This window comes from Sabethes cyaneus, chromosome 2 (assembly GCF_943734655.1).
Source record: "Sabethes cyaneus chromosome 2, idSabCyanKW18_F2, whole genome shotgun sequence".
Taxonomy (NCBI): Eukaryota; Metazoa; Arthropoda; class Insecta; order Diptera; family Culicidae; genus Sabethes; species Sabethes cyaneus.
In genome coordinates, this window is record NC_071354.1 from 173,533,531 (window position 1) to 173,546,512 (window position 12,982).

General features: G+C 40.0%; 1 protein-coding gene across 6 annotated transcripts in view; it reads right to left on the reverse strand.

Annotated features, from left to right (window-relative positions):
* Positions 1-5,405: 5,405 nt before the first annotated feature.
* LOC128733681 (ADP-ribosylation factor 6) overlaps positions 5,406-12,982 on the reverse strand; it is a 57,853-nt gene continuing 50,276 nt past the window's right edge. For all 6 annotated transcript variants that reach the window (XM_053827437.1, XM_053827434.1, XM_053827439.1 and 3 more), the window contains one exon: positions 5,406-7,537. In XM_053827437.1, coding sequence (XP_053683412.1) covers positions 7,395-7,537 — 143 coding nt within the window. In that variant the 3' untranslated portion in view covers positions 5,406-7,394. The remainder of the gene's footprint in view (positions 7,538-12,982) is intronic.

Below are 12,982 nucleotides of genomic sequence, written 5' to 3' on the forward strand. Positions count from 1 at the left end.
GTAGCTGTTTGACAAACGAACGTTCATTTATCTATAACACAATTTACAGACCTTTTAGCAACGCAAATTGAAAAACAATTGCAGTACTCAATTCAGAAAGATTGTAGATTATACTCAGCTCTACAAAAGATTCAAAGATAATTTTTACATATTTTGCTTCTATGGCGTAATATACTCAAATGAGCAGATTTATACTGTTAAAAGAGCCTGGAAGGACTGATTGTAGTTATTAGTTTACATGAGCATACTAAAAATGTCGAAATCACATTTTATGCACATTCTCACCATTATAACATTTAAGAACGGAAGCCTATAATTTTTTGAATTTTCTTTCGTTTAAGGGTCGACCCTACTCTGCAAAATCGGGAAAATCGGAAAAATCGGTAAAATTCGATGCAATTTTTGCAATTTCGAGACGCTTATACCCAGGCCAGTAAAATCCCTATATGAATGCGCAGGGTTTGTAACACAAATTTTGAGCCCGTCTCGTTTCAAGCCCACAACAAACTTCGCTTCGGATAAAGTAGTGTTCGTGAATCGTACGCAACAGCTTAAGTTAGGTAAATATGTATTAGTTTCAGCTTCGTGTAAAGCATGTAGGGAGCGAGCTGTGATTCTAGTCACTATAACATGGTTTCCTGTCATAGGCCTGCCTATACCTTCCGAAATGTCATGTCAATGCCAAAAGAATTTTTCGATATCTGATCTTGTCAAAAAATTACAATAAAAGCTGTGGGGTCGCGTCAAGGGATACTTTAAACGCGTTTTTGTTGAAACTATGCTTTTTCACCTAGCGGTACGTGTATCTCAGAATCTAGTGGTCCAAGCTAGCTGACATTTTTTTCCAGCATGTAAAAATGAATTATCTAAATCGTTACGTAGACGTAGCTTTTTGATATATCAATTTTTAAATTTTTTATCAACTCCTAATTGGCGATTTTTTATGAAAAACAACATTTGTTTTGGAAAAATTGCCGCCATTTTGGTATGATTTTAAATTTTCAAAAACCGCTACGTTACAGTTTAACCTAATTGACCTAAAGCTTCAGAATCATCCTTGAAATCCGTTCTCGGATACTCCGTTGGTTTTTGACACGTACCGCCAGCAAGGAACTGTTTTCTAGAGAGCATTCACGCGCCCATCTGCCACCAGCATAATAATCACTATTCTGGTATCGAAAAAATACAAAATATATCTTCAAACATACCTGAACCACAGAGAACAGATTAACAGGCTCGAAGGAAGTAATCGATTTTTTGTGGGTAAAATCTGTCGGTGGCGCCTTATTTATATTTTAAATATTTTTAAAAATTTTAATTTTAAAAAATTTATCAAATAATACTGTTATTGGTGGTTCGATACTTATCAAACTTGTACCAAAATCTGCAAAAACAAAGGAATAATTCAAGTTTCCACCACTACTGGTACTACCACCACTAATGGTGCGTCTACCTTAAATATTAAAAAATATTTTAAAAAAGCTGAAGCAACTCTGAGGCTGGAAAATGGCTGGATAATGGATACCATTACTACCACGCGTACCTGTAGGCATAAAATATGCCCCGCAGTGGTCCTCAGCCTCCTATCCAGCAACTCCTATCCCTGCCAGCTCGTTGTATCAGCCGGAATATGAGCAACCTTAGCGGAGATCGGGTAACCAACCCTGGTGGAAACTAAGGTCGTATACTGCCAGGGAAGGAGGCACTCATAATTTCGCTGAGTGTTGGCAGAAGGAATAGCTTCGCCAGCCGTGAGCGGTAGTCTTCAATTTAGGGCGACTCATGGCGATGATTCCATTGAAAGGACCGCGTAGGTTGCTTACCAAGTACCCGGCTGCAGCTAAAGGAATGGCTATCTGTAGTACCAATTTTGCACGACGAAAGCACACCTGGAAACACCCTAATAAACAGGTATGCACTCAGATCAACCACGTTCTGGTTGAAGGCCCGCATTTTTCTGATATCGCAGACGTGGTTGAGGATGATGAGGATGAAAAAAGCAACTAAAGAGCTGAAAACGGCAAAGCAGCGGGGAAGGACGGCAACCCCGACGAACTTCTCAAAATCGGGATCGAACGGCTGTATTGTTCAATCCATCAGGGTATACTAAAGGTATGAACTGAGTAAGAACTACCTACGATCTGGTTAGAAAGTCTAATAGCCCCTATTTACAAAAAGGGCCACCGATTCGAATGCAGCAATTATCGGAGCATTACTCTCCTCAATCTTGCGTATAAAATTCTCTAACGCATTAACGCTCTAACTGTTTCATAGACTGCAGCCGTTGCAGCAAACCTTTGCTGGCGAATACCACTGCGGTTTTTCAACATTGCATTGAAAGGTGATATTCGCTCAGAGAAGCGGTACCATCATCACGAAATCTCACATGATACTATGGTTCACATGGCATCGGTATCATCGGTGTTAACCGTAGAACAGTGGAAGAGGCGTATACGCATCTTAAGCAGGAAGCTGTGAGGGTAGGGCTTGTCATAAACTCTGCCAAAACAATATGGTGGCTGATAGAATGCATGGCAGTCCCTCAGGTGTTGGAACTGCAGCGGTGATGGATTCTTGGTACGTTAATGACGTGTAATAACGATATGAACCGTAAAGTAAAAAGGCGGATGGTGGCTGTCAACAGGGCCTTCTACGGATTACGTAGCCAGCTGAGATCCCGTAGCCGGCAACTTCATACGAATCTCGTGTTCAATAAGATGCTAATTCTCCCGGCGGTATTCTGTGACCACGAAGCGTGAACGTTAAAAGAGAGCAACCGACGAGCTCTTGGCGTTTTCGAACGCAAGATTCTGCGATCAATTAAAAGATATTAAAAGATGGTGTTTGACGCTGGCACATGAATCACGAAATTTACCAAGTATACAAAGATAGATGCGGATATTGTGAAAAGAATCAGACAGAGGCCGTCTACAACAAAGAAAACGGTTCTTGAAAAATACTCCCCTAACCTGGCCGAAAACGCACTGTAAGGACACAAGAAACCTTCAAACAACTAAGAGAGCGAATTCGACGGAAACCAGATCAGTCTGGACGTAATATGGCCAAGAAACTAGAAATTTCGCAGTCAACCATGAAGAACATTTTTATTTTATTTAACACCGCCTTCGACAAAAAATCGTACAGATTGAATATGCTTAAAAACTTGTTTCAATATGTGATTTCGCTGATTCGTTTTTTGAAAACTGACTTTGGCATGCCGAAGGCAAAAGTGTCATCAACAGCGTTGAAGGCTTGAAGACAGGAGTTTAATGCGTTATTCTGGCCACAGTGCGTCCGGTGGAAAGGTATTGCAAGTAACTGCGTATCGCGAAACCGGCGAGGAGATACGTTGATTAGCACCTGTTCTAATAATGCTGGGCAGTAAATGTTTTCCTGCATTAGGTCAAGCACGAACATTCTTTGTTGATTGGTGTGCCTACCCAACAGTAGATCGAGTTTGACCAGCTGACACCGAGCTTGATTATGAGGAAAATTGATCGGATCGTTCCAGGGTAAATTGCGCAAAGCAAAACGTAATTTTTTTTCTGTATTCGTTCGATTGCAAGGGTTTGCGTAACCTGATGCGAGCACCAAGCGATAGAAGTGTACTCCAAAATGCTACGCACCAACTCGCAATACAGCGTTTTGAGTGCGTAAATGTCGCTAAAGCTGGAAGCATGACGACGAATGAATCCTAGTCTGGTGAAAGCCTTTGCGGTGATAATCCCGATGTGCTCGTTGAATCGTACTTTCGAGTCATTTGTGACGCCTAAGTCGCATATTGAGTAAACGCGATCTACAATGTCTAACCCCAATGAGTATTAATGGTGTAGAGCATTATTGCTTCGAGTGAAGGTTACTGTTTTGCATTTTTTGTAGTTGATGCGCATACCGTTGTTGTAGCACTAAATTAATAGTTTGTTTAAGTCCTCTTGCAGTGCCATGCATTCCGAAACCGACAATTTTGAAAGATGATCTTCGATTGATTTATATAATGGGTGCACGGTTTGACTGAAAAAAGCAAAATATTTCAACTAGTTCATAGATAGTTCCTACTTAGTCCATAGTTCACACCTTTTAGTATGACCGTTCACTCTCAACTTTTAAAACTTTAGTCGGGATGTCATGTTTTCTAGCTGCTTTGCTGTTTTCCAGCTTACTAGCTCCTTTATAACTTTCGCGTCGGAATGGCTACGACAATCAACCCTAGTCCTTGGTCGAACCACTGGGGACTATTCGGAGCTGGGCTTCGCAGGCCCCTATTTATGGCTAGCTTGAGCGTGAGGTCCGGAGGCTCAAAATCGGCTCTAGGACAATAGGACAATTGTGGCACCAATCGGAAGTCAAAACAAGGTCTTTTTCTAAAACTTTTTTCTAAAACGAAAGATAATTTTTTTGGCCGATTTTCGGAAATTCCGCTGTTTACATTTCCATTTCTATTTCATGCTAGAAGCGTTAACACAACTCGTACACTCATTTTTCAAGTTTTTCGAGCTGTAGAGGCCACACACAATTGATTTTATAAAAAAAAATTAACTCTTATCCCCTACAAATTATTTTTTTGCCCCCCGGTTTTTCAAGCCAATTTCCAAGGTGGGGGGGGTGACAAAAACTTTCAAAATGATTTGCAATGGCCTAACAACGTATTTATTAAGAGCAAGAATAGGATTGGTTTTCACGTTTAAACTTTAAGTAAACATGCCTAAAATCCATATTTTTTTTTGTTCGATTAAAAAATTCTCTTTGTTTTTTTTCGCCCCCCCTCAGTTGCCCAACACCGGAGGGACAAAAACTTTTTTAAATATTAGTAATGACCTAATGGAATTTCTGTAAATCGTCAAAAAAGTTTTCTTTCATTTTTGTCGTTCTTTTCGTAGGTTTTTCGTAGGTTTCTATATGAAAAGCAAGCAAAGATTTGGTTTTTACATTTAAACTTTAAGTAAAAATGTTTAAAACGCTTTTTTTTGGTCGAATAAAAAATCTGTTTTTTCGCCCCCCTTCAGTTTCCCAACACCCGAAGGACAAAAACTTTATAAAATATTTGAAATGGCCTTATTGTATTTAAAAAAAATACTTCGAACATTAAACGAGTAGGTATACGAAAAAGGCATGTGATTTTGCTCAGAGGCTTGCTACATCTCAAATGATTGAGTAAAAAGAATCTTACCTACGAACTTTTTAGTATTTAGAGGAAACTTGTGATAAAGTTTCTTTTCCTTTTGTTTTAAAAGCAGCCCTTCATCATAATGCACCTACAATAGATACTAATAATTGGTGAGATGTGGCATACTAAACCGTATGCCATATTTCAACCGAGTTAATACCATTCAAATTTCATTTCCGAATTCTCTTGGCACGCCCTTTAGTTGTAATCCGAATAAAAACAAGGCCGAGTATTTCTGAGATGTAGATTTCTAGTTTTTATTGAATCTGTTTTTACTTGTTTTCTTTTCAGCTCGCTATAAATGCTAAAATACATTTCTAATAATATATTCTTTACTGCATCGCTCTCCTTCGAAACTAGCATACGTCGTCCGTGTGGCGACTGTTTTACTTTTAATTCATTTAATCCATCCTAGGATAGGTCTGTTACGTTCTTCCTTCATCAACTAAATATTTCGGACGCGTCTTTTAGTTTTTTTTTGTTTTGTTTTCAATTACAACTTATTTCCCCCCCCGTATTCGTGTTGTGATTTATCATTCACTTACAGAATTTGAAACAATAAAAACAACTACTAATAGTACTCGTGAAAGCGAGAGACGAAAACTAAAGCAATCACAAGTGATTGGCCCCGCATTCACGTAAACATTTATACATCAGCATAATTGATGACAGGTATGCGAACGAACCGCAAACAGGAAAAAAAACTTATTAAAAATGAGGCAATCATCGATATTAACATAAATAAGGTGGTAAAAATAAAATTATGGAGTTCTATCAATGCTATTTTTTCGAAAAAATAACGTATATCCTAATGAAGATGCATATCGCACGCACATACGCACACAAATGCACAAACTTAGTTAACACTTTCACACGGTTTACTTTTTGGCTCGCATTCGCTTGTTTACTGCAATTTTACATTTTTTTTTCTCTATTTTGCTCGAAAGATAGATCGTTTACTGTGACCTCCCGTTTGTTTTCGCTTCGGTGCCGGTATGTTCTTTTTAGCTGACTGCATGACAATGCTATGGGGAAGTATGCGTGTTGGACTTTGATATATTAGTTAGTATGTCTACCAATGTATGCAATGTAGGTGAAAGTACTTTTTGCTTGTTTGATTTCGCAAATCTAAACGAAGGGTACAATCAATTCATCGATATTTTTTCCCTATTTGTTTGATGTTTTGTTTCGTTTTTGTTCTAGCTTTTCCTTAAATTGCTTACTTTTTGTATAACATATTCAATATTTACAGGTGTTCTTGAATATTTCACGGCATTTGTTTGCTTACTAGTGTTTATCGACTTGTGAATAGCTTTCAGCACATTTTAATGTTATTCAATGGATGTATTCCCAATTTTTGTTTTGTAATCCAATACAATAGTTTTTCATTTTTGCATATGTACAGGTAAAATATGTTTCCCTTGTGTAAGCTTACGACTTTTTCGATTTTTTATAAAGCAGTTTTTTGCTTGTGTTTAAATCTGTCCTCGCAGCAGTTTCCTTCATACCAAACACTCTTACTGTTGAGAGAGTATTACTGTATCATAATTCTGTATTGTATCTACTGCTTTTAGAAACTCGTCCTTAAACTATGTAACGAACAAAAGCGCCCTATTTCCAATCAAACGAATATTCCATGCAACCGCAGAATTTCCATATTATTTAGAAAACAAGCCCGCTTCCGTTCATTACCTAATTTTTTGTCGCAGGGTCTAACTTGCTTTCGATTGCACCCACATTGATCAAGATATTATAAAAGTTTTTGGAACCCAAAAGCAAAAATTGACATCTGTTCTTTCTCCTGCCTTACAGGCAGCAACGTAGATGTCAATCCTTGTTCGTAATGGTTAGCAGGAGCAATTGAACGAAAATTCAAACAACGGCGATAATTGTAGTAGCATAAGCGTTAAAGGTAAGAGCATTTACGCTAGGTCGAAAAAGGATGGGTAACTGGAGGTTTAGACAAAGGTGGTGCTTAGCTCATGTCTTATTTTAGGAATACATAGAAATAGAGTTGGCAACATCACACACATGTTTAGTACTCTCGATCGCCCTCCGCTCACTATTCCTGCTTCAGCAACCAAATGCTGTTACCGATGAGAAACTACTAGAACAGCGACGTTTGAGATTTACTCATACAGGATTTGCTATCTGACTATTGTGTTCATCGTGATTTTTACAATTGCTGTTGCTGCGGATATCGGGTACTGCATTGACCATCTGATTATTCTCATAACTTATGGTTTGACGTGAGCCACGTTAGACCTTCATACAGACCGTCGCCGGTCGTCGCGCACGATGGTTGAACGTACCAGTTGCGATCGCGTATCCGCGTCAGTCCAAGCTTTTCTTGGATTTCGTGGGGTTTCATTGCTGCAAATAGAAAAGAAGTGAAATGTTAGAAATGTAGATGTCAACGTGAACGAGAAAATTTCCCAATTGAGTAATTCGTAAGCTCTTAACTGCACCCACTGCAAATAATGGTTTTGGCCGGTGTAACAGCGTATGGGCGCTCTCCATTCATTTTCATTGAGCTTGGCGTCAAAGTAAAAGCAAAATATTATCGGAAAAATGTTCTGGAGGCTGCTTTTAAGCCGTAGGCTAACATTTTGGTCGCAGATCACGGACGTTTCAACAAGACTCGACGGCACCGCCTCACACAATACGAGTGAATCAAGGATAACTGTAAAATAACGTTCCGAACTTGATTTCGACCACATAATGCCTCTCGAATTCACCAGATGCAAATGCAATGGATTATTCTATCTGGGCCATTTTGGAGAACAAGGTCCGAGCAATACAATATACCGCCTCGAGACGCTGAATAAAGTCATTGTCCGTAAGTCCGTAGGTTACACAGCGAGAGTCGGACCCTGATACAGACATGCTAATATTTGTATTTTCTCGGACAGCCAAGGAAACTGCGCTTAAGGCACTTAAAACATTTAAGTGTTCCTCAAAAATTGTTTGCATTTGCTTCCTACGGCCACTAAGTAAAATAAATTCAATAAATCTGTACTGAGTTTCAACAATAGCCAAGTCATAGCCATTTGGATGGCTGGACAATTATTTAACCATTCAAAAATATATTATCTTTTAAAGTTATTCAAAAGTTGCTGTGTCTCAATAAGAGAGATCATCACAACACAAGCAAATATTCTATTCATTTGCAATTCGTCTTTGCAAGTAGAGAAAATTCGTGGTACAAAGATTTTGTTCGAAAGCGTAAATATTCATTTGTATCAAAATGGTAATTACCATTTTACAGTCTTAAGACTGTTAACGTCTCCCCCAAACACTGTAAGAACTAACAAAGGTTGAACATCGATACGTAAATTCGTAAATTCCTGACTTAGAATCATTTTTGTCAAATCCCCGACTTTTTCCGGCATGTTTCTCAACAGATTAGAATTATCGACTTTTTACCGCATTTCCCGAATGAGTGTCTACCCTTTCCACACCACTGAACAATGGGGATTTTTGTGCAAAAAAGTCCTTCCTCAATATCTCCTTGCGGCTGGGCTAGGATCAATCTTTTGATATCAAAAGAAAGGTATTTCTATGGGGATTCCAATGGTGTGGTATTTGTTTACGGCACGCACCTGTTTCTAGTAGGTTTGGCCGAATGAAGGGGATTTTACACTACTTTTCCAGGAGTACACAGATGTATTGATCAATAACTCTGGAATCCGCTGAAATTAAACTGATCTTTTTTCGCCACAAGAGAGCTAACTTTATGTAGTTTCCGAATTTTCTCAGTTAACGTTACCAAATTAATGTAGCATGATCTAGCATGATTAGCATGATTATTTGACCAAAACTACAAAATACAAGTGCTGTGAACAAACCCCAAACTGTTCCAAAGCATATAAAAATAACTTTCTTTTGGTGGAAAAAGACTTAATTTATCTCAGCGGAATCCAGAGATATTCACTTTTAATGGTAATCATTGATAAAATTAGAGTAAAATGCCGTTTATTTCACCAAAATATCAAAACACAACCATGTGCCGTAAACAAATACCATGTCGTTGGATTCCTTTTGATTTGATGATAGCTTATTTATTGCGAAAAAAGATCAATTTTATCTCAGCGGAATCTAGTGATATAGACTTTTACATCTCTTCATGTCGAGAAAAGTAAGGAAAAATGCCCTTCATTTGGCAAAAACTGCCGGAAAGAGATGCGTTCCGTGAACAAGCATTACACCATTGAAATCTTTATAAAAATATATTTCTTTTGACATCAAAAGATTGATTCTAGCCTGGCGGCATTTTGAGATACAGAGATAAAGGACTTTTTTCTAAAAAATCCCCACTGTGCACTGCCACGCGTATGAACAATGGTGAGAGCTCATTACCCTGTTTACTCTTAAATCTAGACGGTTGCTGCTAAATCGGTATTATCGACAATAACAACATCGACTACATCCAATTGTTGGCGCAATTACGATTCAATATCCCACCAAGAAATACTCGATCATCACCTTAACTTCAGACCGGCTCATCATCGCAAGCAGTATGGCCAATTCAACTCTCTTGAAACTACATATCAAGAACTGGTCTCGGCTCCATTCAGAGCTAAGCTTCTCGTCGCCAATTTCTTGAGCACCTTGCCACTTTCAAAGTCGTAAGTCAGCTTCGACCTGATAGAGCCATCTAACACTTTGGGTCCCTCTATTCCTGCTGCCGTAGCGGTTCTTCGCACTATGTAGGTACATCATTTCCAGTCAGTTATAATATGATTTATGAATAACCTTCCCTAGATTAGCAGACCAAATTTCAACGGGAGATAAATATCTCAAGTCAAGAAATTTAGTTATGCGCACTATAGCTACAAAGCAGATGCGAGAGCAAAGAGTCCTATAGGTTCAATCTGACCAATGTTCTTAAAATGATCCAAATAACCAAGCTCACAGCGCTCAACATGAGTACCAGTGCCCAGTTGCTAGATCGGTGTATGTGCACAGAGCTCAAAAATATGGCCATCCCATATCGGTACTCTTGGAAATCACCACAACAGACGGACTTACAAATCGACCATGTTTTGATTGATGGAAGGAGCTTCTCGGATCTCACCGACGTTAGAGCCTGTCGTGGCGCAAATATCGATTCTGGCCCTTACCTTTTGATGGTTAAAATGCGTCAAAGACTTTCCGTTGTTACCGTATTCGAACCGATGCTCGCCACGGTATTATCTGGAACGACTCAAGTTACCTGAGGTCGCACCTGAGTAAGCGCAACGCCTTGAGGCTGCGCTGCCGCGAGACGGCGTAAAGGAGCGCTAAGCGAAGCCTCTTTAGAGGACTGCTAAGCTAGCTTTAAAGCAGCTTCCAACGGCGCAGCGGAAGGTGCCATTGGGTTCGCTGAGAGGAGTCGACGTAACGACTGGTTCGACGAAGAATGCCAGAGGATGTTAGATGAGAAAAATGCAGCGCGGGCGTCGATGCTGCAGCCGGGGACCCATCAAAACGTGGAACGATATAGACAGAAACGAAGACAGCAAACCCACTTTATCCGGGATAAGGAGAGCTGCCAGGAAGAAATGGAATACGAGAACATGGAACAGCTGTATTCTTCTCAGGAAACGTGTTATTGTGAGTTTCATTGAAAGTTATCCACCGCGCTGCTCAAAAATGAAATGCTCTTCTGGGTCGATTTTGATATTATTGGAAGAAATTACACAAAAATCATAAAGTTTTAGTTACCTTTGGCCGCCCAGTTACCTGAACAACATGTTTGTTTACAACATTTTGGCAGCAGTTCTAGCGCGTTTCCTTTAGACTCTAGGTGTTTCCTTTAGACCGCGTTTAACTTTGTGTAAAGCTCCCAATAATTCTACAAGAAACTGAACGTATCCCGCAAAGGCTTTGTGCCGCGAGCCGAAAAATGTCGAGATAAAGACGAAGGGATCTTGTCGGATGAACATAAGGTGATCGAAAGGTTGAAGCAGCACTTCTATGAGCACCTGAATGGTGCGGGGACGGAATACCAAGACAGCAGGGAGAATGATTGCATCAGTATGGCTGATGAATGTGATGTGCTTACCCCCACAATAGGTGAAGTGATCGAAGCCATCAAGAAGCTCAAGAACAATAAGGCAACTGGCAAAGATGGCTGATAGTCAGTATCTAGGAAACAGAACAACTACCGGAGGAGTGGAAGGTGGGAGTAATAGGTCCAATATACAAGAAGGATGACAATCCTCCAAAAGATTTCAAGGCCACCTTCGTGTTATAAAACGTGCGGGTTTTAATATGCGGGGCACGATGTTTAATAAATCTAGCCAATCTATCTGTTCCGCGGACGACGTGGACATTGTGGGAAGGATGTTCTATGGGATTGCTGAACAGTATATTTACCAAACTGAAACGTGAAGCAGTAAAGTTTGGATTAGTGGTGAATACATCTAAAACCAAGTATCTGTTTGTAGGAGGAACCGAGCGCGATCGAGCTCGCATAAGCAATAGTGTGGTAATCGACGGGGACGAGTTCGAGGTGGTGGACGAATTTGTATACCTAAAGTTGTTGTTGACGTCGGATACGCAGACGTATTCTTGCCGGAAGTTGTGCTTACCACGGACTCCACAAGACTCTAAGGTCTGGTAAGTTTCACCCACGTACCAAATGTACCATGACAAAACGCTAATAAGACCGGTAGTCCTCTATGGGCATGAAACGTGGACAATGCTCTACGGGGACTTGAAAGCACTAGCCGTTTTTGAAAATCTTTGGCGGTGTATGGAAGGGAAGCATGGCCTGGAAAGTGTGGGACAGTCGTGAAATTGGAGACGGACAGCTATGGACCAAGTTAGTCGGCGGAACACTATAATGCAGGTCAAATCCTAAGAGACAGCAGAACAGGATAAGTAAGTAAGCTTTTGATGGAGTTCTATGCATCGCTTCTGTCATTGCAATGCTCGCAAGTCGTTGAAGTATTGCAACCTTTGCTACAGCTGTAACTTCTTTTGTTTTTGGCAACCAAAGCAAAGCAAAGCCTAGGTGCTACATTCCGTTATCGAAACTTGACCTTCTGTGTTTATACGACAGACTTAGCAGCCAGCTGTTAGAGCACAGGACAATTGCAGGGCCAGTTGCTACGATCCTATTGACTCTAACAGTCCTCCAAGTCGAGATTCGAACATACGATGGCTGGCTTATTAGGCCAGCATCCTACCTCGAGACCAACTGGGAGGTCGGGAGGTTTTTGGCCACCACACCAACGAAAAAGCATACGTAACCTTTGATCGTATGATAGACGTATAGATCCACATAATCATTTTTGGGTTTGGCCCACATTTTCTTCCAATGGTTTTTAAGCACAACCAGAATGACCTGACCGCCTTTGCTTCACAGTAGCGTAGAGTTGTGCATTCCAGTTTAGTCTAGAGTCGAGCATCAACCCTAGCAGTTTGACCTGTTCACTAAATTTGATGTGGCTTTCTTCGAACTTGAAAGGCTTTGAAGTTGAATTACCTCCCCCTCTTTGTGAATGGGATTAATGTGAATTGGTTGTGAATAGGACGACTTTTACCGGATTAACGCTTAAGCCGTCCATTCTACACCAAATTTGGGCAAGCCTTAGAGCTGCTGCAAAGCAAAGCCTTGGGCTTACACCTCTTCTAAAACTTGGCCGTTCTTTATCGACAGATTTCACTTGTTTAATTTTTCATAGATGTGCAGTCACAATGAGCTACTGAATACTGAAATATAGAAAATGGGTAGGATATGTCCTTCAGAACTTTTTCTAGTGTCTTCAAGAGAACTGAAGATAAACTAATATGTTTGAAGGATTTGGGATTCGTCTTACCTCTCATATC